The 27,295-nt window shown below is 44.4% G+C and overlaps 1 protein-coding gene across 3 annotated transcripts; it reads left to right on the top strand.

Annotated features, from left to right (window-relative positions):
• Positions 1-519: 519 nt before the first annotated feature.
• LOC124117915 (TBC1 domain family member 17-like) lies at positions 520-26,014 on the top strand. 3 transcript variants are annotated; one of them, XM_048394021.1, is made up of 12 exons: positions 520-587; positions 2,419-2,621; positions 7,108-7,183; positions 9,351-9,445; positions 12,375-12,622; positions 14,267-14,370; positions 15,162-15,294; positions 19,304-19,385; positions 20,468-20,558; positions 21,856-22,004; positions 23,284-23,422; positions 24,139-26,014. In XM_048394021.1, the coding sequence occupies exons 1-12, from the start codon at positions 559-561 to the stop codon at positions 24,302-24,304; spliced, it is 1,515 nt and encodes a 504-aa protein (XP_048249978.1). In that variant the 5' UTR covers positions 520-558; the 3' UTR covers positions 24,305-26,014. The 3 variants fall into 3 exon arrangements, with proteins under 3 accessions (XP_048249978.1, XP_048249979.1, XP_048249977.1); XM_048394022.1 differs by lacking the exon at positions 520-587 and adding an exon at positions 1,431-1,464; XM_048394020.1 differs by lacking the exon at positions 520-587 and adding an exon at positions 1,566-1,653.
• Positions 26,015-27,295: the final 1,281 nt, after the last annotated feature.

Raw genomic sequence — 27,295 nt, 5'->3', positions numbered from 1 at the left:
CCAGTCGGTATTTCTGATAATAATAAATAAAATATAAAGGTATTTTTTTTTTAAAAACATTAAAAAGAGAAAAAACCCAACATCTTCATCATTGACAAGATTTTGTTTACAAACATTAAAGGTCTCGGTTCCAAATAAGAATAAGAGGTATCAAATCTTCAGTGAGACTACCTCAAATATCAAAACACAGTAGGTTTATCTGCTTAGTGTATGTTTTAAATATTTCCTTATATGATAAAAATGTCCATTAAGATCATGATTAGCATTTTCGATCCGGATTTGCAAACACGTGAACAAAAGCGTGGGTTTCATTTATTTGTTTGAAGCTTGACATCACTTTATTAAAACAATCGTTCTAGCTGTATGCAAGACAGGGAAATTGTTTTCATATTCGATATGTTAGCATTAAATGTACAAATAATTTCCGGTATGGTAATTACTGCATCAATTTCCTTCTTGTTACTGATACGCTTTACAAATGTAAATAACCAGATAAAAATATATCACTGCACTCGAGTGAGCAACGCCGTGCTTCTAGTACCTCACACTTGTACGTGTATGTTGCAAGGAGTCATGGCCTGTAAGCGGTAAGTTGAGAGTGAGTGAGTGAGTAAATATTTCAGTTGCGTGCCATAAAGTATGAACGTTAACGTCCGAAAAGAGGTAATCATAGACTATATCGGCCGTTTTAAGTACATTTCGTTCGCTTCGTTTGTTCCTTAAACCCCCTCAACAATATCAGAACTATATGATGGCTGCCTGTAAACAATAATGTTTTGGCCAGACCAGTGGTTGATATCATGAGTAGGGATCAACACCGAGTATGACGATCCCATCCATTCATCCGCATCTTTCGACCAACAAAGGTTGCAAGGGACCAAGTCGAACCCGGAATCCTCAAGTAAGTTTTATAACGATATATGTTTGACGACCCACTCGGCAACATCCCAGCTATATGACCGGTGGTGTGTAAATAGAATAATCATTAGCATCGATCTACTTATTTGTGAAACGATGATGCACAATCAACTAAGCCCCCCCCCCCCCACCCACACACACACACACACACACGCACGCACGCGCGCACGCACGCACGCACGCACGCAAACACTAACACACATACTAACACATACCAATCCATTGTGTGAGCCTGACCGTTTCTTACGACCAGCATAGGTTATATCCTTAACCGGAATCCAACACTACGTCAGATATTGGTCTTGGGACTATTTTACGCACAGCCCTTATAGTCCCAACACACCCAGAGAGGACATTATCTGTGTCATTGCATTCGATAATATCACAGAAATTACTTATTATTTACAAACCGTGTTTCAATAATAGTTTCTGTCAAATTTCAACAGAAGCTCGACGTTTAGAAGCTACATACACAGTTAGTTGTTAGGCAGACATTACCCAAGGGAAGTAACTCTTATTGGCAATTATGACGAATATCTATCAGAGGTGTGTATTTGACAGCTGATAAAACTCATCAATTGTCACTGATAATGAAAGAATGTCAGGTCTTTTAAACTCTTTCGTTGGCATTAACACAGTTTTATTTGTCTAGCTATTTACGTCTGTCAGTGATCATTTGTATGCCATGAGATCAAATTACAACCGACTCCCCGAAAATGAAGGGGCCCCGAAAAGGTTTTGTTTGCAAGACATTTGGCACTTCTGAAGAAGGATGAATGATTTTTTGTTTCTGTAGTGTAACTATGTGTCTGTATCCGTCATAAATTACATATTTATTAACTTTATATATCAACTGATATTTATTGAAATTATGTATCAGCTTTTGTGGTTGCTATCAAGTCTACAATGGACTCTCAAATGTTTCAGTATATTGTTGTTATAGGTGCACATTACTAGCAAATAATCCCATAGAAATTATTGTCAAGTCGCTATGTCTGACTAAATTGGAATCCTGGTGACAATTGGATTGTGGCTCACAGGTCACTGGATTGTCTGGTCCAGACTTGATTATCCACAGATCGCCGTAATATAGCTGGGATGGCGCTGAACGCGGCGTTAAACAAGAAGCATGTGCTTGTTCGCGCGCACACACACACACACACACACACACACACACACACACACACACACACACACACACACACGTTAATTGTTTCTTGGCAGATGCTCTATCCATTAACCAAGGAGGCGGTCTATATGATATGGGACTTGTAGTGATGTTTTCATATAGCACAGCATCATGATGTGTCTCCGTGGGCTAGAATTGGTTCCAGCAACCAATGCGTGTCGTACAGGGCTACTTAATGGAACAGGTGATCCGGATCACTTACTTTGTTGATTGAGATCTTTTCTTTGAATGCACCCATCTCGGAAATTGAAGTCATCAAAGGTTTATTGAGTAAATGTGTAAATATTTATTTCATATTGTCTTTTCACCAGACCATGCAGTTCAGATGAATCGTTTGAGAGAATCGACATCGTCCCTTCACAGCCCCCTCCCCCTCAGATTGACGGTCAGATCTTGGAGGATGTCCCTGTGAGCAAGCGGACAGCCCCCCTCTCTGAGGAGAAGTTCCTGCAATTCCTGGATGCTGACGGGAGACTGGTTGATGAACATGGCCTGCGGCGGACTGTGTTCTTAGGTAAGACATCAGGGATGTATCTACATGGTCTGCGGCGAACTGTGTTCTTAGGTAAGATATCAGGGATGTATCTACATGGCCTGCGGAGAACAGTGTTCTTAGGTAAGATATCAGGGATGTATCTACATAGCCTGCAGAGAACTGTGTTCTTAGGTAAGATATCAGGGATGTATCTACATAGCCTGCAGAGAACTGTGTTCTTAGGTAAGATATCAGGGATGTATCTACATAGCCTGCAGAGAACTGTGTTCTTAGGTAAGATATCAGGGATGTATCTACACCTCAGAGGCCGGCCCAAGTCTGCTGTATATGCAGTGACATATCTACACCTCAGAGGCCGGCCCAAGTCTGCTGCACATGCAGGGATGTATCTACACCTCAGAGGCCGGCCCAAGTCTGCTGCACATGCAGTGATGTATCTACACCTCAGAGGCCGGCCCAAGTCTGCTGCACATGCAGGGATGTATCTACACCTCAGAGGCCGGCCCAAGTCTGCTGCACATGCAGGGATGTATCTACACCTCAGAGGCCGGCCCAAGTCTGCTGCACATGCAGGGATGTATCTACACCTCAGAGGCCGGCCCAAGTCTGCTGCACATGCAGTGATGTATCTACACCTCAGAGGCCGGCCCAAGTCTGCTGCACATGCAGTGATGTATCTACACCTCAGAGGCCGGCCCAAGTCTGCTGCACATGCAGGGATGTATCTACACCTCAGAGGCCGGCCCAAGTCTGCTGTATATGCAGTGACATATCTACACCTCAGAGGCCGGCCCAAGTCTGCTGCACATGCAGGGATGTATCTACACCTCAGAGGCCGGCCCAAGTCTGCTGCACATGCAGGGACATATCTACACCTCAGAGGCCGGCCCAAGTCTGCTGCACATGCAGTGATGTATCTACACCTCAGAGGCCAGCCCAAGTCTGCTGCACATGCAGGGATGTATCTACACCTCAGAGGCCGGCCCAAGTCTGCTGCACATGCAGGGACGTATCTACACCTCAGAGGCCAGCCCAAGTCTGCTGCACATGCAGGGACGTATCTACACCTCAGAGGCCGGCCCAAGTCTGCTGCACATGCAGGGATGTATCTACACCTCAGAGGCCGGCCCAAGTCTGCTGCACATGCAGGGACATATCTACACCTCAGAGGCCGGCCCAAGTCTGCTGTATATGCAGGGACATATCTACACCTCAGAGGCCGGCCCAAGTCTGCTGCACATGCAGTGATGTATCTACACCTCAGAGGCCGGCCCAAGTCTGCTGCACATGCAGGGATGTATCTACACCTCAGAGGCCGGCCCAAGTCTGCTGCACATGCAGGGACATATCTACACCTCAGAGGCCGGCCCAAGTCTGCTGTATATGCAGGGACATATCTACACCTCAGAGGCCGGCCCAAGTCTGCTGCACATGCAGTGATGTATCTACACCTCAGAGGCCGGCCCAAGTCTGCTGCACATGCAGGGATGTATCTACACCTGAGAGGCCGGCCCAAGTCTGCTGCACATGCAGGGACATATCTACACCTCAGAGGCCGGCCCAAGTCTGCTGTATATGCAGGGACATATCTACACCTCAGAGGCCGGCCCAAGTCTGCTGTATATGCAGGGACGTATCTACACCTCAGAGGCCGGCCCAAGTCTGCTGTATATGCAGGGACATATCTACACCTCAGAGGCCGGCCCAAGTCTGCTGTATATGCAGGGACATATCTACACCTCAGAGGCCGGCCCAAGTCTGCTGTATATGCAGGGACATATCTACACCTCAGAGGCCGGCCCAAGTCTGCTGTATATGCAGGGACGTATCTACACCTCAGAGGCCGGCCCAAGTCTGCTGTATATGCAGGGACATATCTACACCTGAGAGGCTGGCCCAAGTCTGCTGTATATGCAGGGACGTATCTACACCTCAGAAGCCGGCCCAAGTCTGCTGCACATGCAGTGATGTATCTACACCTCAGAGGCCGGCCCAAGTCTGCTGCACATGCAGTGATGTATCTACACCTCAGAGGCCGGCCCAAGTCTGCTGCACATGCAGGGACGTATCTACACCTCAGAGGCCGGCCCAAATCTGCTGCACATGCAGTGATGTATCTACACCTCAGAGGCCGGCCCAAGTCTGCTGCACATGCAGGGACATATCTACACCTCAGTGGCCGGCCCAAGTCTGCTGCACATGCAGTGATGTATCTACACCTCAGAGGCCGGCCCAAGTCTGCTGCACATGCAGGGACGTATCTACACCTCAGGGGCCGGCCCAAGTCTGCTGCACATGCAGTGATGTATCTACACCTGAGAGGCTGGCCCAAGTCTGCTGTATATGCAGGGACGTATCTACACCTCAGAGGCCGGCCCAAGTCTGCTGCACATGCAGTGATGTATCTACGCCTCAGAGGCCGGCCCAAGTCTGCTGCACATGCAGTGATGTATCTACACCTCAGAGGCCGGCCCAAGTCTGCTGTATATGCAGGGACATATCTACACCTCAGAGGCCGGCCCAAGTCTGCTGCACATGCAGGGACATATCTACACCTCAGAGGCCAGCCCAAGTCTGCTGCACATGCAGTGATGTATCTACACCTCAGAGGCCGGCCCAAGTCTGCTGCACATGCAGGGACATATCTACACCTCAGAGGCCGGCCCAAGTCTGCTGCACATGCAGTGATGTATCTACACCTCAGAGGCTGGCCCAAGTCTGCTGCACATGCAGGGACATATCTACACCTCAGAGGCAGGCCCAAGTCTGCTGCACATGCAGGGACATATCTACACCTCAGAGGCCGGCCCAAGTCTGCTGTATATGCAGGGATGTATCTACACCTCAGAGGCCGGCCCAAGTCTGCTGTATATGCAGGGACATATCTACACCTCAGAGGCCGGCCCAAGTCTGCTGCACATGCAGTGATGTATCTACACCTCAGATGCCGGCCCACGTCTGCTGCACATGCAGGGACGTATCTACACCTCAGGGGCCGGCCCAAATCTGCTGCACATGCAGTGATGTATCTACACCTCAGAGGCCGGCCCAAGTCTGCTGCACATGCAGGGACATATCTACACCTCAGTGGCCGGCCCAAGTCTGCTGCACATGCAGTGATGTATCTACACCTCAGAGGCCGGCCCAAGTCTGCTGTATATGCAGGGACATATCTACACCTCAGAGGCCGGCCCAAGTCTGCTGTATATGCAGGGACATATCTACACCTCAGAGGCAGGCCCAAGTCTAGGGTCTAGGATATAGGGTTCAAAACTAAGTGTACTTGGTGCAAATTTTGTTGTTTTGTAACATTGCATCCAATACAACATGATATAATGATGCCTCTTCCTCTTTTTTGGTCCTGTTATCAGTGGAATACAAGCCACCTTAACCAAGCCGTCACATTAGTTATAGCCCTGTGAAGATCTGGGTTAGAAAAGGTCTTCAGCAACCCATCTTTGCCGTAAGAGGCGACTATGCTTGTCGTAAGAGGATCGGGTGGTCAAGCTCGCTTACTTGGTTGATGCTTGTCATCGTATCCTAATTGTGTGGATCGATGTTAATGACATCACTGGATTGTCTGGTCCAGACTCGATTATTTACAGACCACCGTCATATAGCTGGAATATTGCTGAGTGACGTTAACAACAACATGAAATAGGAACATTTTTGTTAGCATTTGGACATTTTTATTACATTTGCTGCAGAAGTGGGGCCGAATATCAGCATCTGAGCAGGTCTAGATAAATCCCTGATATGACAGTAAAATTCCTGCATTGGAATTTAAGAATCCCAATTCATATTGACATAGTTTAACTGATGTAAAGTAGAAACTTGGAATTAAACTTCTCACCCCTGCCAATTCAGGTTATTGCACCCAGGATATTTGTGAAACTGGTGTAGGCTATCACTCTGAAATTTCCTAATCATATCAATATGCTGAGCTCTCACTTATCAGAGTTAAGTCTGATGGAGACAGAGCCCAGTTTACAAGATGATATATGCATGAAATAATATCAGCTTCAACTTTGATATAAAAGCAAGTTGATTTCTTCTGTTACACTTGCCTTATGTCCATGTTTAGTGAAATTGTATTTCAAGAGATGTATATTTTCAAATTCCTCATCAGTTTGTTTTATTGATAAGACATGATAGGAGGTTGATCTTTAATCACTGTAGTAGAGACGCTGGGGTTACAAGCCAATCCACATTCATTTATATCATGGCAAGAAGCTAACCTTCCACAGGCTATCATTTGAAATCCATATCACTATGTTGTATTAAAGAAACATCAATATTAATTAATAATGGATAAAATTTAGGTGTATTGGTGTTGTACCCCATAATTTTATGTGAAGGTTAGTGTCTTACCCCATCATGATATAAATTTATGTGGACTAGGGACGTACACCTATTGTCTATACAATTTCCTCCCTGAAATACATTGAAAGCAATGTTAAACAAACTGACTTGTTGACAAGGGAGGTAACCTGGGATGTTTCAGGCGGCGTGGAGCCCAGCATCAGGAAGCAGGTGTGGCAGTTTGTGTTTGGCCTGTACCCCTGCACCTCCACCAGCAGGTCAGTCAGCGTGGGCGGGGAGACTGCAGCAACATGGGCGGGGAGACTGCAGCAACATGGGCGGGGAGACAGCAGCAACATGAATGGGGAGACTGCAGCAACATGGGCGGGGAGACTGCAGCAACATGGGTGGGGAGACTGCAGCAACATGGGCGGGGAGACTGCAGCAACATGGGCTGGGAGACTGCAGCAACATGGGCAGGGAGACTACATCAACATGGGCGGGGAGACTGCAGCAACATGGGTGGGGAGACTGCAGCAACATGGGCGGGGAGACTGCAGCAACATGGGCGGGGAGACTGCATCAACATGGGCGGGGAGACTGCAGCAACATGGGTGGGGAGACTGCAGCAACATGGGCGGGGAGACTGCAGCAACATGGGCGGGTAGACTGCAGCAACATGGGTGGGGAGACTGCAGCAACATGGGCGGGGAGACTGCAGCAACATGGGCGGGACACTGCATCAACATGGGGGGGGAGACTGCAGCAACAAGGGCGGGGAGACTGCAGCAACATGGGCGGGACACTGCATCAACATGGGCGGGGAGACTGCAGCAACATGGGCTGGGAGACTGCATCAACATGGGCGGGGAGACTGCAGCAACATGGGCTGGGAGACTGCAGCAACATGGGCGGGGAGACTGCAGCAACATGGGCGGGGAGACTGCATCAACATGGGCGGGGAGACTGCATCAACATGGGCGGGGAGACTGCAGCAACATGGGCGGGGAGACTGCAGCAACATGGGCGGGGAGACTGCAGCAACATGGGCGGGGAGACTGCAGCAACATGGGCGGGGAGACTGCAGCAACATGGGCGGGGAGACTGCAGCAACATGGGCGGGACACTGCAGCAACATGGGCGGGGAGACTGCAGCAACAGGGGCGGGGAGACTACAGCAACATTGGTGGGGAGACTGCAGCAACATGGGCGGGGAGACTGCAGCAACATGGGTGGGGAGACTGCAGCAACATGGGCGGGGAGACTGCAGCAACATGGGTGGGGAGACTGCAGCAACATGGGCGGGGAGACTGCAGCAACATGGGCGGGGAGACTGCAGCAAGCAGTGCAGCGTATTTTTCATTACAGAGCTCCAGATAAGCTTTTGGTGTTGTGGGTATTTTACCCATGCATTTTAAAATCATTGGGTATGAGTAATTCTATCTGGGTATTCAAATTTCTGTTACCCACTAGTTTTTACACATGTGGGTATTTAAGTTAAATATTTAAAAACACTATTCATATAGTCCTTGCAAACTGATGTCGTGTGGGTTCGAGAGCTTTATAGGACTCAAAAATACCATGAAACTTCCACAAGAAAGTGTGATGGCAAATGATCATGATGTAACTGTCATCGTGGAGTTTGGCAAGGTTGACGGAATGCCCGTTTATAATTTCAAAATAAGTTGCTGATTAGCTAATCGAATACGCAGGGTTACTTCACAATATTTTGATGATACGCACAAGTTTTATTTTTGTAGCGTATCTGTAATGTTCGTTGCATATTTGATACACTTGGATTTTATTTTACTGCATATTTTTGCATTTCTGATGCGTATTTTACGAAGATACGCAGCTTATCTGGAGCTCTGTAATTATATGTTTATTGAACAAACAGGGCATTATATTGTTAATTACATGTTTATTGAACAAACAGGGCATTATATTTTTAATTACATGTTTATTGAACAAACAGGGCGTTATATTGTTAATTACATGTTTGTTGAACAAGCAGGGCGTTATATTGTTAATTCAGGATTATGCTTGAAATTTTTACCTATGAGAGAAAATCCCCCCTGGTCCAAAAGCAATGAGATTTTTTGGCGTGTGATGAGATTTTGCAAATTTTCAGGGAGATTTTGTGGAAACTGTATTTGATAGTCAGTATTTGTGACTCAAATTATGTTGCAATTAATGTTAGCAGATTATAAAGATATATCCTCCGATATTTTCGAACATTAATTATTCCAGGTCTTTGAAAGGAAGAGTATTGATGGATGTCAACTTCTTTATTATGAGGAACATAATGTTGATGTTGGGGGTATTAGTGAGCCCTGCTCATTTTTTGTCTTGTTTATTCCTAGTGTGGCTAACTCATGTAATAATTACCGTGTATTGCGACAGTCCTCTGTACAGTATTGGTGGATATGATTGTTCCTGTTGCAGGGAAAGGGAGACAATCCTGCTGGACTACATCGTGAAATATCATGAGTTGCGACAGAGATGGAAGACAATGCTTGTTCTCAGCTCGCGGCCTGGATGTAAGTAGCTGAAACATGTCTCCCTGGTCTAGTGGTAGAGCATCTGCCCGGAGAGTGGAAGACAATGCTTGTTCTCAGCTCCCGGCCTGGATGTAAGTAGCTGAAACATGTCTCCCTGGTCTAGTGGTAGAGCATCTGCCCGGAGAGTGGAAAACAATGCTTGTTGTCAGATCTCGGCCTGGATGTAAGTAGCTGAAACATGTCTCCCTGGTCTAGTGGTAGAGCATCTGCCCGGAGAGTTGAAGACAATGCTTGTTCTCAGCTCCCGGCCTGGATGTAAGTAGCTGAAACATGTCTCCCTGGTCTAGTGGTAGAGCATCTGCCCGGAGAGTGGAAGACAATGCTTGTTCTCAGCTCCCAGCCTGGATGTAAGTAGCTGAAACATGTCTCCCTGGTCTAGTGGTAGAGTATCTGCCCGGAGAGTGGAAGACAATGCTTGTTCTCAGCTCCCGGCCTGGATGTAAGTAGCTGAAATATGTCTCCCTGGTCTAGTGGTAGAGCATCTGCCCGGAGAGTGGAAGACAATGCTTGTTCTCAGCTTGCGGCCTGGATGTAAGTAGCTGAAACATGTCTCCCTGGTCTAGTGGTAGAGCATCTGCCCGGAGAGTGGATGGTCGGCAGTTCTAACCCAGGCCTCGTCGTAACAAATGATGTTAAAAGTTGGTACTTGTTGCTACCCTATCTGGCGCTCGGCATTAAGGGGTTATAACAAGGATGGTCGGCTCGGAGTCAGTATACTGTGTCTTAGTGGGGTATTCATGTTAAACTGCGGCATGGTATCTCAGTGGGCTAGCACTATAAAATCGGCATCAGTCCGGACTAGTACAAGCAGCCACACAGACACACACGTCCAACCATGTTGAAACAATCTTGAACACAACGTTAAACCTCACCTCACCTCACCTCACCTCACCTCACCTGTAGTAGCCATTGTAGAGTAGGGTGAGTATCGTCAATTCTTATATAATCAAAATGCGACTACAGTTGGTATTTGACGAGCATCTTTGTTTTGTTTGTCGCTTAACTTTGCATTCAGTAATCTTCCAGCTATGTGACAACTGCCTGTACATAATTGAGTCTAGACCAGGCATTCCAGTGATTGATATGATGATTAATGATCCACACTGACGCTGGCCATTAAGTTCCCTCTTACAACCAGCAGGAGATGCTGGGGCCTGTTCTCACCCGGACCCCAATGACAGTGCTATAGACATAATGATATAATGTGGACAGAGACACTGAATATTGACCAGTAATGCACATGTCAGCAGTGTGACAGTGCTATAGACATAATGATATAATGTGGACAGAGACACTGAATATTGACCAGTAATGCACATGTCAGCAGTGTGACAGTGCTATAGACATATTTTGCAAGGCCATATCTGATATAATGTGGACAGAGACACTGAATATTGACCAGTAATGCACATGTCAGCAGTGTGACAGTGCTATAGACATATTTTGCAAGGCCATATCTGATATAACGTCGACAGAGACACTGAATATTGACCAGTAATGTCAGCAGTGTGACAGTGCTATAGACATATTTTGCAAGGCCATATCTGATATAATGTGGACAGAGACACTGAATATTGACCAGTAATGCACATGTCAGCAGTGTGACAGTGCTATAGACATATTTTGCAAGGCCATATCTGATATAATGTGGACAGAGACACTGAATATTGACCAGTATTGCACATGTCAGCAGTGTGACAGTGCTATAGACATATTTTGCAAGGCCATATCTGATATAATGTGGACAGAGACACTGAATATTGACCAGTAATGCACATGTCAGCAGTGTGACAGTGCTATAGACATATTTTGCAAGGCCATATCTGATATAACGTCGACAGAGACACTGAATATTGACCAGTAATGTCAGCAGTGTGACAGTGCTATAGACATATTTTGCAAGGCCATATCTGATATAATGTGGACAGAGACACTGAATATTGACCAGTAATGCACATGTCAGCAGTGTGACAGTGCTATAGACATATTTTGCAAGGCCATATCTGATATAATGTGGACAGAGACACTGAATATTGACCAGTTATGCACATGTCAGCAGTGTGATCAATGCTAAACCTGATTTAACATCAATATCGCAACAGTGAAGACAGGGACATGCTCCCTTACAGATAATGCAAGTTTTGTACTGAAACAGTTCAGTAAGCTACATTTATAACAAACATGCTTATAACGAACTGATGGATATAACAAACTGTATTTTTCGTCCTGGCCATTTACGGTAAATTTTATCAGATAAAATTTATGGTTATGACGAACACGCTTATAACGAAAACGGATTTAGTGTCCTCACTTTGTGGTCCCATGTGTATGTGTCAATGACAATGTTTATAATGAACTGTTAATCACTAATCTGATCACTTGTCACAATCAGCCTTTCAAAATATCTGCGGCCACAGGCGGCTGTTTAAGGTTGCAGTAAGCAATTGAAGGCAAGTGATGAAATGGATTAAGTTCCGACACCGTGTCCTCAGGTCACACCCTCAATTAGCAATAGCAAACAGGGATTAGGCTATAGCCTTTGAAGTGGATATTTGAAGCTATTTATCGAGTACCATGATGTGGTCACGTGACTTGATCCAATATGTCTGACAGTCAAAATGCTTATAATGAACTAGTTATAATGAACTAAAACTAGTGGTCCCTTTGAGTTTGTTATGACCTTAGTTTACTGTAAAAAAGTAAATTACTTGGAAAGAACATGGAAAGACCGATATTTCCAACATTTCCAAGAGTGGTAAGAACATTATTTCCATTGATAATATTGACATTTCCAATGATAATGTTGACATTTCGAATGAAAATATTGATATTTCCAAAAAAATTAAACACAACTTTCCTGAACATTTCACATTTGGAAATTCCATCTTCATTCAACCCTCTGTTGCAGCAACCCCCCTGGAACAAGGCCTGATCGCCAAGTACCAGACTCAGGAGGGTAGCACCCCCCCATGCAGCCCCGAGATCAGCTCCGCCCAGCCCTCATTCGACACCTCCCCCGAGGGGATGCACCGGGCGGCGGCGGGGGTGGTGTCCGGCCCCGTGGATGCGGCCCTGCTGTCTGAGACACACCTCACGGACACGTACACCATGGAGGAGATTCAGCAGAAACTCGAGTTCATGAAGCTGCAGGCTCAGGTGAGAGGGAGTCACAGACCTGGGGCTCTCGGATTGGAATTGGGGTTCCCAGGCATCAAGATTGGGGTGTCAGGCATAAGAATTGGGAGTCCCAGGACTGACCACTGCTCCAATAACAACTAAATAAAATACAGTCGTGCCTCGTTTATACGGACACTTGCGTCATTTCACAATTCGTCTGTATAAACAAATTTCTGTATAACTGAAACCAGCTTCTTCCTGGAAGAGTTACTTCCCTTCAATTATGCAACTCATGACAGATGACAGAGCAAACAGATACATCCACTCAATCTTTATTCAAGACATACACGTTTCAAAAAATCTGTCATGGAAGTTTGAACTTTACCACATTTTGAGGTTTTAATTTTAAACAATAATTCCAAATTGCTGACGGCTGTTTTTCCTTAAACAGACAAATTTCTCTTTTTTCGCGTGCTGTAACTGCGTGTCGCTTCCGTTTCGCTGGTTGACAGGCCATACTCACAGTTTGAAGTCACAACTTTGACCTCTGACCTCCACAGACACCATATTTATCGAAAGGGATTACATGTACAATAAACAAGCTCGTCTCAAACGTAACTCAGTGTCACTTGGTTAATTGACTTCTCACGAATCAAAGGATTACCACCAGCAGATGTATATTGTCTGGGTAAGTGAGACAATTTTGTGTGCATTTATTGTTTTGTGTATGAAAATGACCATCCTTCCGGAAACTGAATTTCCGTATATACGGGTAAATTTATAAAGTAATTATTTTGTTTTGAATGAAAATCGTCCGGGAACCGAGGTTTCCTGATATCTGAAGTCCGTATAAGCAGGGCATGACTATATGTGAAATGGGGTTCAAGATTATTGCACTCACACAGCAACGTCCATGCAGTCGAGTGTGTTAGTGTGTGAGATATAGAGATATAGAGAATCTCACCCGAGTGTCTTTTGATATCAAATATATCTGCAGAAGTTGATAAAAGTGGAAAAACTCACAAGCTGAAAAAGTAGTGTTGTTTACTATATTTGTTAGTTTTGATATTGCATATCTAAATACAAGCAACTAAAATTTGATTGGGTTATGGTGATGTACTTTGTTTATTTTACTCACATACATAGCTTATTTCAGCGTTAGAAATTGGCTCTGGTCCTATAGTCCTTGCCAGACTGCCCAATAGTTAAGGTCCTAAGGATTGGTGGAAATTTGCCATCAGTGTTAGAAATTGGCACTTTTCCTGTAGTCCCAATAGTTAAGTTATTATGGGTTTTGCTATATGTTATCATTATTAGCACTAGTGGGATGAAACTGTTAGTTTCTGTTGCTGTATCTGGGTAAAGAAATGCTTTGGGAATTGTTTCCTTGTTTATTTGTTTTTTTAACACCACACTCAACAATATTCTAGTGATATGACAGCAGTCTGTAAATAATTAAATCTGGACCAGACAATCCAATGATTATCGATTTATGCAATTGGTGTACGATGACATGCATGAACCAAGTCAGTGAGCCTGACCACCCGATTCTGTTAGTCACCTATTACGACAAGCATGGGTTGCTGAAGACCTACTCTACTCCGGAATGTTCCCGGGACAGTTCTGTTTGAAGTTGTGAGTGCTTTCTGCAGAGTTGTCTCCCAACACGATGGTTTGTTGCAGGTGTTTGTAAACCGCCACAAGATTGACGTGAACGACATGAGGACCAACATTCGGGTGATAGACAAGGACGTGCCGAGGACGGACCGGGACGTGGAGTACTTCGAGTAAGATCATTGAGAATGTATATAAAGAGGTGCTTTGAGAAACTTTATAAAATGATAACATGGATCTCAACAGGTGTTGTCTTGGGTCTGTGTATTTACAAGTCCATGGGACTCCTGTTAATAATCTGGGGGTCAAAGGTATGAACCTGGGGGTCAAAGGTATGAACCTGGGGGTCAAAGGTATGAACTTGGGGGTCAAAGGTATGAACCCGGGGGTCAAAGGTATGAACCTTGAGGTCAAAGGTATGAACCAGGGGGTCAAAGGTATGAACCTGGGGGTCAAAGGTATGAACCTGGGGTCAAAGGTATGAACTTGGGGGTCAAAGGTATAAACCCGGGGGTCAAAGGTATGAACCTTGAGGTCAAAGGTATGAACCAGGGGGTCAAAGGTATGAACCTGGGGGTCAAAGGTATGAACCTGGGGTCAAAGGTATGAACCTTGAGGTGAAAGGTATGAACCTGGGGTAAAAGGTATGAACCTGGAGGTCAAAGGTATGAACTTGGGGGTCAAAGGTATGAACTTGGGGGTCAAAGGTATGATCTTTGGGGTCAAAGGTATGAACATGGGGCTCCAGGTGTCACGCTACACTTGATCTCCAAAAATTTTACTGATGTTATATCATTGCGCATGCTCAGCAGCCTAAAACCTCTTGTAGATGGGGATTTGTGTGTTAGACATCTTTAACTTTTGAGTGTGTTTCTCACCAGAAGAGAAATGTCAGTCATTATCTTGAAGTTTGGCTCCTTAGGAATAAAAATGAACTTTGAGGCATGTTCCTGTTGTTTCCCAGGGGCAGAAGCAACCCTCACCTCACCCAGCTGAGAGATATTCTAGTAACATGTGCAGTCTACAATCCTAAACTCGGCTACGCCCAGGGAATGAACGACATCCTGTCCCGGTTCCTGTTCGTCATGGAGTCGGAGGTGAGACTAGACACACTATGGTGGTTTTACTGCAGACATTAGGGAAACTCGGACCCAAACCTTCACTTACGTTGAATACAACTTTGAAAACAGTTCTTTTTACACACTCTGACTGGTATCATAGTATTATGTTAAATAATTTCAGTAATGAAAATAAATTCAATGAAGGTAACGAAACCGATTTACTAGCCTCAAGTCTATATCACATCTGTCTCCCTGACCGTCGACACTCTCTTTGGTCTGTGGTCTAAAGCATCTGCCCAGAGAGCAGAAAGTTAGTGGTTGGATCCAGGCCAAGTAATTTTACTGTTCTATTTGTTTTACATAAAAAAGTTATGAATATATATGAGCAAAATATGAAGACTAGTCTCTCCTCTCCTCCTCCCAGCTCTCTATTGCTTGTCTTGAGAGGAGACTATATTAGATCAGTGGCCAGGCTTGTAATTTGGGACCACCTCCGTGGTCTAGTGGTAGAGCGTCAGCCCGGAGAGCGGAAGGTCCGGGGTTCGATCCCTGGCCGCGTCATACCAAAAGACGTTAAAAGCTGGTACTTGTTACCCAGTAAGGGGCTAAAACAAGGACTGGTCAGCCCGGAGTCAATATACTGTTGAGTTGGTTATTCATGTTAAACTGCGACACATGCACACACACGCACACATTATCGATGATGGATAGGCTACGTTGTACTGACATCGATCCATTTCAAGTGATCTTTGTCAACATCATCAACTCTGGAAAGAAATCTGATTTTGGCAAATTATAACACATGAATCAATTTCATCATCAATAAGTGGTCAGTATGCAAGTATCAGGTTTTATTCAGAACATGAGATTCCCTAAATATCAGAACTCTGACACACAGTTTCTGGAAAATACAGAAATGGGGAGATGATAATAATTAAGGATTGATTGTCTGGTCCATCCGACTAGAATGACACTGTATACTCAGTTACTGAGGACAAGACAGTATTGATAATCAACTACTTTATTACAGATGAAGTTGAACATCCATACTGCCACCAGTCACGTGGCCCACGCCTGTATCCCACTCAAAGGGGTGTTATCAGTGTGTGTGTGTTTGACTGTTTCAGGTGGAGACGTCACGGAGCCCACGTCTATATCCCACTGAAAGCGGTGTTATCAGTGTGTGTGTGTTTGACTGTTTCAGGTGGAGACGTCACGGAGCCCACGTCTATATCCCACTGAAAGCGGTGTTATCAGTGTGTGTGTGTTTGACTGTTTCAGGTGGAGACGTCACGGAGCCCATGCCTATATCCCACTTAAAGGGGTGTTATCAGTCTCTGTGTGTTTGACTGTTTCAGGTGGAGACTTCACGTGGCCCACGTCTATATCCCACTCAAAGGGGTGTTATCAGTCTGTGTGTGTTTGACTGTTTCAGGTGGAGACGTCACGGAGCCCACGTCTATATCCCACTTAAAGGGGTGTTATCAGTCTCTGTGTGTTTGACTGTTTCAGGTGGAGACTTCACGTGGCCCACGTCTATATCCCACTCAAAGGGGTGTTATCAGTGTGTGTGTGTTTGACTGTTTCAGGTGGAGACGTCACGGAGCCAACGTCTATATCCCACTTAAAGGGGTGTTATCAGTCTCTCTGTGTTTGACTGTTTCAGGTGGAGACTTCACGTGGCCCACGTCTATATCCCACTCAAAGGGGTGTTATCAGTGTGTGTGTGTTTGACTGTTTCAGGTGGAGACGTCACGGAGCCCACGTCTATATCCCACTTAAAGGGGTGTTATCAGTGTGTGTGTGTTTGACTGTTTCAGGTGGAGACTTCACGTGGCCCACGTCTATATCCCACTCAAAGCGGTGTTATCAGTCTGTGTGTGTTTGACTGTTTCAGGTGGAGACGTCACGGAGCCCATGTCTATATCCCACTCAAAGGGGTGTTATCAGTGTGTGTGTTTGACTGTTTCAGGTGGAGACGTCACGGAGCCCATGTCTATATCCCACTTAAAGAGGTGTTATCAGTGTGTGTGTGTTTGACTGTTTCAGGTGGAGACGTCACTGAGTCCACGTCTATATCCCACTCAAAGAGGTGTTATCAGTGTGTGTGTGTTTGACTGTTTCAGGTGGAGATATCACGGAGCCCACGTCTATATCCCACTCAAAGCGGTGTTATCAGTGTGTGTGTGTTTGACTGTTTCAGGTGGAGACGTCACGGAGCCCACGTCTATATCCCACTCAAAGCAGTGTTATCAGTGTGTGTGTGTTTGACTGTTTCAGGTGGAGATGTCACGTGGCCCACGTCTATATCCCACTCAAAGGGGTGTTATCAGTGTGTGTGTGTTTGACTGTTTCAGGTGGAGACGTCACGGAGCCCATGCCTATATCCCACTTAAAGCGGTGTTATCAGTCTCTGTGTGTTTGACTGTTTCAGGTGGAGACTTCACGTGGCCCACGTCTATATCCCACTCAAAGGGGTGTTATCAGTGTGTGTGTGTTTGACTGTTTCAGGTGGAGATGTCACGGAGCCCACGTCTATATCCCACTTAAAGGGGTGTTATCAGTCTCTGTGTGTTTGACTGTTTCAGGTGGAGACTTCACGTGGCCCACGTCTATATCCCACTCAAAGGGGTGTTATCAGTGTGTGTGTGTTTGACTGTTTCAGGTGGAGACGTCACGGAGGCCACGTCTATATCCCACTCAAAGCAGTGTTATCAGTGTGTGTGTGTTTGACTGTTTCAGGTGGAGACGTCACGGAGCCCACGTCTATATCCCACTTAAAGGGGTGTTATCAGTCTCTGTGTGTTTGACTGTTTCAGGTGGAGACTTCACGTGGCCCACGTCTATATCCCACTCAAAGCGGTGTTATCAGTCTGTGTGTGTTTGACTGTTTGGGGGAGACGTCACGGAGCCCACGTCTATATCCCACTTAAAGCAGTGTTATCAGTGTGTGTGTGTTTGACTGTTTCAGGTGGAGACGTCACGGAGCCCACGTCTATATCCCACTTAAAGCGGTGTTATCAGTGTGTGTGTGTTTGACTGTTTCAGGTGGAGACGTCACGGGGCCCATGTCTATATCCCACTTAAAGAGGTGTTATCAGTGTGTGTGTGTTTGACTGTTTCAGGTGGAGACGTCACTGAGTCCACGTCTATATCCCACTGAAAGCGGTGTTATCAGTGTGTGTGTGTTTGACTGTTTCAGGTGGAGACGTCACGGAGCCCACGTCTATATCCCACTGAAAGCGGTGTTATCAGTGTGTGTGTGTTTGACTGTTTCAGGTGGAGACGTCACGGAGCCCACGTCTATATCCCACTCAAAGCGGTGTTATCAGTGTGTGTGTGTTTGACTGTTTCAGGTGGAGACGTCACGGAGCCCACGTCTATATCCCACTCAAAGCAGTGTTATCAGTGTGTGTGTGTTTGACTGTTTCAGGTGGAGACGTCACGGAGCCCACGTCTATATACCACTGAAAGCTGTGTTATCAGTGTGTGTGTGTTTGACTGTTTCAGGTGGAGACGTCACGGAGCCCACGTCTATATCCCACTTAAAGCAGTGTTATCAGTGTGTGTGTGTTTGACTGTTTCAGGTGGAGACGTCACGGAGCCCACGTCTATATCCCACTTAAAGCGGTGTTATCAGTGTGTGTGTGTTTGACTGTTTCAGGTGGAGACGTCACGGGGCCCATGTCTATATCCCACTCAAAGCGGTGTTATCAGTGTGTGTGTGTTTGACTGTTTCAGGTGGAGACGTCACGGAGCCCACGTCTATATCCCACTCAAAGCGGTGTTATCAGTGTGTGTGTGTTTGACTGTTTCAGGCGGAGACGTCACGGAGCCCATTTCTATATCCCACTCAAAGCGGTGTTATCAGTCTGTGTGTGTTTGACTGTTTGGGGGAGACGTCACGGAGCCCACGTCTATATCCCACTTAAAGCGGTGTTATCAGTGTGTGTGTGTTTGACTGTTTCAGGTGGAGACGTCACGGAGCCCACGTCTATATCCCACTCAAAGGGGTGTTATCAGTGTGTGTGTTTGACTGTTTCAGGTGGAGACGTTTTGGTGCTTTAAGAACTACATGGAGAAGATTGAGTATGACTTCTCAGAGGAGGGGATGGTGAAGAAAATAGGTAGGCCGACACTGTGCAGGGTGCTAGTGGGGTTAGAGTATTTAACTTTGTCCTTGTGTTTTGTGTATGATGTACCTTTGTGGTGTTCCATGTGGTGTTCCACGTGGTGTTGTGTGTTGTTCTGTGTGGTGTTCCATGTGGTGTTCCATTGTGGTGTTCCTTTATGGTGTTCTCTGTGGTGTTCAATAATTTGTTCTGTGTGGTATTCCATTGTGGTGTCCTGTGTGGTGTTCGATATGGTGTTGTGTGGTGTTCAGTGTGGTGTTCCATTTTCTGTGCAGTGTGGTGTTCAATGTGGTGTTGTGTGGTGTTGTATGTGGTGTTCCCTGTGGTGTTCCATGTGGTGTTGTGTGTTGTTCTGTGTGGTGTTCCATGTGGTGTTCCATTGTGGTGTTCCTTTATGGTGTTCTGTGTGGTGTTCCATGTGGTGTTCCATGTGGTGTTCCATGTGGTGTTGTGTGTTGTTCTGTGTGGTGTTCCATGTGGTGTTCCATTGTGGTGTTCCTTTATGGTGTTCTGTGTGGTGTTCCATGTGGTGTTCCATTGTGGTGTTCTGTGTGGTGTTCGATGTTTTGTTCTGTGTGGTGTTCCTTTATGGTGTTCTGTGTGGTGTTCCATGTGGTGTTCCATTGTGGTGTTCTGTGTGGTGTTTGATGTTTTGTTCTGTGTGGTGTTCCTTTATGGTGTTCTGTGTGGTGTTCCATGTGGTGTTCCATTGTGGTGTTCTGTGTGGTGTTCAATGTTTTGTTCTGTGTGGTGTTCCTTTATGGTGTTCTGTGTGGTGTTCAATGTTTTGTTCTGTGTGGTGTTCCATGTGGTGTGCCATGTGGTGTTCAGTGTGGTGTTCCATGTGGTGTTCCATGTGTTGTTCTGTGTGGTGTTCAATGTGGTGTTGTGTGGTGTTCCATGTGGTGTGCCATGTGGTGTTCGATGTGGTGTTAATGTGGTGTTCAGTGTGGTGTTCCATTTAGTGTTCCATGTGGTGTTCTGTGTGGTGTTCCGTATGGTGTTCCATGTGGTGTTCAGTGTGGTGCTCTGTGTTGTGTTCAATATGGTGTTTAGTGTTGTGTTCTGTGTTTCAGATCTAGTCAGGATGCTACTCAGTGAGGTGGACCCAGTCTTGCTACGACATTTTGAAGTTCACGAACTTGGCAACCTCTTCTTTTGTCACAGGTACGGCCACTGTCATACAAAAGAGGATTTGTCAATAATTTTGAAGTGATCTTTCTGTGTATTGACACTACCATAAAATAAATTCCTTCATTAACTGTTAGAAACTGAAAAATACCTAAAACTTGACAATAATTAAAACACAAATTCTCACCTTGAAATTTCCATAGTGTCCTTCAGTACGCCCATTTAAGAATTGGATCCGTGAAGAGCCGGGGTAGAATAGCTCTTCAGCAACCCATGCTTGACGTAAAAGGCGACTATGCTTGTCATAAGAGGCAACTAATGGGATCGGGTGGTCAAGCTCGCTGACTTGGTTGATGCATGTCATCAATCCCAATTGCATGGATCGATGCTCATGATATCAATCACTGGATTGTCTGGTCCAGACTTGATTATTTACAGACCACCATCATATAGCTGGAATATTTGAATGTGACAACAAACCAACCAACCGTTTAAGAATTGACATCCGCGTCTTCACCTCTGTGGAATGCGTAGTGGATTTACACTAGGAGTGCACTCTGTTTTTTCATACTTATACCATCATAAATGCAAAAAATATTTAAGTCTGTTCTTATTTATAAATAAGCAACAATAACAGCTTCAAAGACAGCTTATTTAAGCTACAGACCCTTTAGACAATGATACGCAATCAGTGACACCTTTTCATGTGGGGGCACTGGTGGCCCAGTCGTCTAAGGCGCCGCGATTCGCTGTGCAGAGTTGCGTCCCTTGGTCACGCCAGAAACCTATGATTGTGGGTTTGAATCTCGGTTCGCCCCGATTATATTTCTAGGTTTGTCAGCACCATACCCGTGCTCGTGGGTTTCACCGAAGTGGTAAACGTCTGAGACCTGCATCACCTCGGGCTTTCCTCCAACATTAAGCTGACACGCCGTGATATAACTGGAATACTGTTAAAAGCGGCGTTAAACCCAACTCACTCACTCACTCACTCACTCACTCACTCACTCACTCACCTTTGAATGTAATAGTGCAACACAAGCCCCACCCCCCTGTTAACAGCCAATAAGGTAACTGTATTTCAGTGGGCGTGACCTAATTATATTTTTGCTTCAGGGAATCATAAATGAAAAATTCAATTGCCTGGTTAGTCAATCAAATGTCTTGGAATCACTTGCTACTTATTTATTTTGTAATAGTAGTAAGCCTACTCAGCAACGATTAAATCTATAATTTCACCATTGTTTTCGAGTAGTAAGAACAGGCATCAAATACACAATAACAACCTCAGATCTAAACCCATGATTATTCCTGTCTTTGTTTATCTTTACAGGTGGTTGTTGCTGGGCTTCAAACGAGAGTTCAGTTTCATGGACTCCTTGCGATGTTTTGAGATTCTGTCGAGTCATCATTTAGAGTTATCTTCCCTTGAGGCAGAGAAGGCCCTCAGGAAAGAAGAAATGTTGGAATTTGCCAATACAGGTTTGCAGGATACTTCGCAATTATAGTTAATGTGATCCCAATTATGTATATCCGGTCAAGATAAAATATTTTTATTCCGAAATCTTGTTCAACTTAAATAATTGGCGCATGATCTTAAAGGGCGTAACCTGTTAAAGGTACTGAGTATCATGGAAATGAGCAAACTTTAATGTTTCGAAATGAATCACTGTCGGCAACAAACACTTTCCTGGTCAGTTATTTTTTCAGTTGATTACTAAGGTTTACGATATTCACGACATTCATGACATTCACATAAGTATCAGCCCAACCCTACTCTGGCGATGTCCTGGATATAATCTTGTCCTTCTAAACTAGTGGTTGACATCATGAACAACAATCTCCTGCACACTGTGACTGGGGAACGCCAAATACTTTTCTGTTTGAATGATTAAAGCTGATCAAAATTGAAGATTACATAAGCTGACATTTCTATTCTGGTAAGAAATACACTCAATGTTTGGAGTGTCACTTGTTGATTTTCTTCAATCTGACATTGAAATCTCAGCCTGGGATCTCCATATTCAGGCTTCGGACCTCAATTCGTGTTGATATATCTGAATGAAGAATTTTATTTTTTTCGGATATTGTTTGAACATTGTAATAAGACATTAACTAAACACTTACCTCTATATATTCGAGGAAAACAGTTTTGCGATGACCAAGCTTGTGCTTGTGTCGCGTTGTCTGCTTGAAGAGAGGCATAAGAACGGAGTACCCTCTATGAGAAATTGTCAAGTTAGAGTAGCGTCCTCCTGAAAATAATATCTGGAATGCAACAACTTTCGGCAAACGTATGAATTCCGACCGCGACACTGCAAACCATTGTTAACGTCAGGCCAACGTCAGAATGCTATCTGGAAAATGTATAAATGAGAGTCCCTTGGACTCGAAAATTGATTGACATGTAGGGGGAATAGCTTTTAATAGCTTTATTGATTGGTTGAAAAAGATCACGCATACTGTGGCCTAGTGTTCTATCTCCCATGTTGTAAGAAAGATATAGAGACACAAAATAAAGCGGTTGAATGGGAACCCACTTTCGTCTTTATTGAACTTACAAATACCTGCTTGAATAAAATATACACTCCTCATTCGGTGGCCCAGGTTTTTGGTAAATCACACTTTGTGACCAACCAAACCCCAGGGGTTGTCTATTACTGCCAGTATGGGGAATTGGGGAGATGCTATGCCCTGAAACCTGCTTGAGTTGACCTACGAGTGTGTTTACCTGTAAGAGAAGGGTGTTCACTGTCTTCAGGTGGAGACACGCGAACAACCCAGATGCCCCAGAAGGAATACACGTTCGAGGTGTTCATGTGTGCAGCGCTGCTGATGGAGTTCCGCGATGCTCTGTTCGACTGTAAGGACACTGGGATGGTGTTCACTTGTGTCAATGGGTAAGTGAAGTTGTGGATGACCATCAGTCTGGTCTGTCTGTTTGACTGTGATGACACTGGGATGGTGTTCCCCTGTGTCAATGGGTAAGTGAAGTTGTGGATGAACGTCAGTCTGTCTGTCTATCTGACTGTAAGGACACTGGGATGGTGTTCCCCTGTGTCAATAGGTAAGTGAACTTGTTGATGAACGTCAGTCTGTCTGTTTGTTTGACTGTAAGGACACTGGGATGGTGTTCACCTGTTTCAGTGGGTAAGTGAACTTATAGATGAACGTCAGTCTATTCTAAGAAATTGTACATCAACCATAACATGGTTTAAGTTGGAGAGGTCACCCGAATCTGAAGGGGCTTGTTGATTCTTCTTCCATAATCAACACATCAAGTGATTCCTCCATTTCTATATTATGACTAATCGTCTCTACAATAATTCATAATGACTAATGTGTTTTAAACAGGCTCTAGTGTCTGTCCTGCTGAGGTGTATTAAACAGGCTCTAGTGTCTGTCCTGCTGAGGTGTATTAAACAGGCTCTAGTGTCTGTCCTGCTGAGGTGTATTAAACAGGCCCTAGTGTCTGTCCTGCTGAGGTGTATTAAACAGGCCCTAGTGTCTGTCCTGCTGAGGTGTATTAAACAGGCCCTAGTGTCTGTCCTGCTGGGTGTATCACAGCTGGAAATGCATGAACGTCTTAGACAATGATGCAGCCGTTGTGTTCCAGGTTGAAGTTTGAGCTGGACGACATCCTGACCAAGTCGGAGCGGCTGTTTTTCATGTACTGCCGTAAGACGGTGGAGGACAGCTTCCACCTGGTGGAGGACACGCCCAAGGAGGAGATGTCTCTCCAGCAGAAGCTACTTAACAAGCTGAAAGGAAATACTCAATGAAGCCACGTCGTGATTGTCATGTTTGTCATGGTTCATGTCATTTTTATTATCAGGGATTTATCTAGACCAAACCAGAGGCCAGTATCAGACCCCAACTCTGCAGCAAATGTCATTAAGAATACTCAAATTGGAATAACAAAATTCCCAATTTATTTTAATCTATATAACTAATAACTAGTGTTTGTTTAATCTATATTACTAATATTTATAGATGTAACCTACATTTCAACAAGACCCTTAGAGAGGAAAAGGTTTTAATGCTTAATTTTGTATAATTGCTATCTCAAAATATAATGACTACATACCTCTCAATTTGAAAAATAAGAATTTAGATAAAATCCCAACAGAACACAATTGTTCCAGAGACGCTAAGTTTAGAATCCTTGATAACTCCCTGTTGTTTGTATCGTGTGTATCACTTGCAAAAAAGAAAACACATGTTTGTTGACATTGTAAATACAAACATCGTTCAGACTTTTCACGGATATCATTGAATATCCATGCTATGTATTATGTGTATTTGTTTGAAAGAGGTTTTAGTATCATGTGCGTATTTCTTTGAAAACGGTTTTCTCACTGATTTCAGTGAATATTCACAATATGTATCATATGTGTATTTGTTTGAAAGAGGTTTTATCACTGATTCCAAAGAATATTCACAATATGTATCATATGTGTACTTGTTTGAAAGAGGTTTTATCACTGATTCCAAAGAATATTCACAATATGTATCATATGTGTACTTGTTTGAAAGAGGTTTTATCACTGATTCCAAAGAATATTCACAATATGTATCATATGTGTATTTGTTTGAAAGAGGTTTTATCACTGATTCCAAAGAATATTCACAATATGTATCGGGGGATATGTATATGTATACATATATGTATATGGTCGTGGGTTTGAATCCCAGTTTTTCAGCACCATACCCGTGCTCATCGTTTTCACCAAAGTGGAAAATGTCTGAGACCTGCGTCACTTGGGGCTTTTCTCCCACATTAAGCTGACCCGACGTGATATAGCTGTTAAACTGTTGAAGCAGTGTTAAACTCACTCCCTCACCATGTAATTTTGTTTGTATTTGTTTGAAGGAGGTTTCAGTACTGATTCCAGTGAATATTCACCATAGGTATTGTGTGTGTATTTGTTTCAAATAGGTCTCTTCACAAATTCCAGTGAATATTCACAATATCTATCATGTGTGTATTCGTTTCAAAGAGGTCTTTCCACAGATTCGAATGAATATTCACACAATAAACTTTGTAGGTGACAGCCAGTTCCACATACAAAAACATTGTTTAATTAATTTTTTTCTGTCCCAAAAATTCCACCAATTTATGCCCTTTATCCTGGAAACAAATATGTTTTAGAATGCTGGTTCTGGTTAATTTCATTTTCAGTGTTTGTCAGTGATAAAAATGTAATTTTCTTTCAAGCGACGACACTGCAGGTGTATTGGATGACACACCTTGAAAATATCGGGGCTAGTATTAAACACATTGTGTAATTATAGATGACGCCCCATCATTTATACTCTTGTAAATATTGTCGGGCAATGGCAATTTGTCTGAATGTACTTCTGTCATCATTGGGGGCAAGGGTGGCCCAGTCGTCTAAGGCGCCGCGATTTGCTGTGCAGAGTTGCGTCCCTTGGGCACGCCAGAAACCTATGATTGTGGGTTTGAATCCCGGTTCGCCCTGATTATGTTTCTAGGTTTGTCAGCACCATACCCGTGCTCGTGGGTTTCACCGAAGTGATAAACGTTTGAGACCTGCATCACTTCGGGCTTTCCTCCCACATTAAGCTGACATGCCGTGATATAACTGGAATACTGTTAAAAGTGGCGTTAAACCCAACTCACTCACTCACTCAAATGTTTAGATGTGCCCTTTGGAAGTGAAGGTTACCAACAAGAACAACACTTTGACTCATCTTCCTCCTCAGCGAATGTCTTTCTACCAAGAACTGGTTTGTCCCCTTCCTTTCATTGAGATTGATAATACCCTCGGATTATTTGGTTGCTTGGTTTGTTGTTTAACGCCGCACTCAGCAATATTCCAGCTATATTTACAGCGGTCTGTAAATTATCGAGTCTGGACCAGACAATCCAGTGATTGACATCATGAGCATCGATCCACGCAATTGGGATTGATGACATGCATCAAGCAAGTCAGCGAGCCTGACCACCCGTGAATCCTACTGTCCATTAAGTATCGGTCTGTTCATATGTTCAGTTCTACTGAAAAATATGATTCCACATGCGCTTTTCAGACACCAGGAACGTAATTTTAACCGTGACCTACCGATTTTAACAATGCACTGTAATACAAGGCATTTGGAACAGTTTTCCCAGTTTGTTTTTGTGAAGGTGTGTTTCTGAACCCTTCATGTTTTGAACAGTAAAACCTTCTGCAGTAACTCTAGACACAGTAACAAGATGTTTAAAGCAGAAATCATTTGGATATTATGTCATTAGCTTATGTTTAGGTCATATGACTCAAGTTTAAGTATTATTCGTTCACCTGAGTTTCTAATCATTAACTTGTCTTTGAGTAAAACTATTAGAACTAACCGTATTTGGAATCTGGGACTCTGTGACTGGGTGGATGACACATCACTGTGCCCAGGTGCAGATGCAGGAAGCTTTGCTCATGAGGTCAATCACTGGTTTGCCATTTGTGTAGATCAGCGCTCATGGTGTCAATCATTGATTTGCCATTTGCATAGATCGGTGCTCATGTCAATCACTAATTTGGCATTTGCATAGATCGGTGCTCATGAGGTCAATCACTGGTTTGCCAATTGTGTAGATCAGTGCTCTTGATGTCAATAACTAATTTGCCATTTGTGTAGATGCAAGCTCATGATGCCAGTCACTGGTTGACCATTTGCAAAGATCGATAATCATGAAGTCAATCACAGATTTGCCATTTGTGTAGATTGATGCTCTTTCTATTAATCACTGGTTTGCCTGGTCGAGGCTCATTCAC

The sequence above is a fragment of the Haliotis rufescens genome, unplaced genomic scaffold (assembly GCF_023055435.1).
Source record: "Haliotis rufescens isolate VD_foot unplaced genomic scaffold, xgHalRufe1.0.p SCAF_128, whole genome shotgun sequence".
Taxonomy (NCBI): domain Eukaryota; kingdom Metazoa; phylum Mollusca; class Gastropoda; order Lepetellida; family Haliotidae; genus Haliotis; species Haliotis rufescens.
This window is presented reverse-complemented; position numbering and strand designations above follow the sequence as displayed.

Excerpts from the sequence above, each read along its gene's own strand:
- LOC124117915 (XM_048394020.1), top strand. The coding sequence starts at position 1,604 with ATGAGATCAAATTACAACCGACTCCCCGAAAATGAAGGGGCCCCGAAA. Across the intron at positions 1,654-2,418 it reads AATGAAGGGGCCCCGAAAAG|ACCATGCAGTTCAGATGAAT; the intron begins GTTTTGTTTGCA and ends TCTTTTCACCAG. Across the intron at positions 14,371-15,161 it reads CGGGACGTGGAGTACTTCGA|GGGCAGAAGCAACCCTCACC; the intron begins GTAAGATCATTG and ends GTTGTTTCCCAG.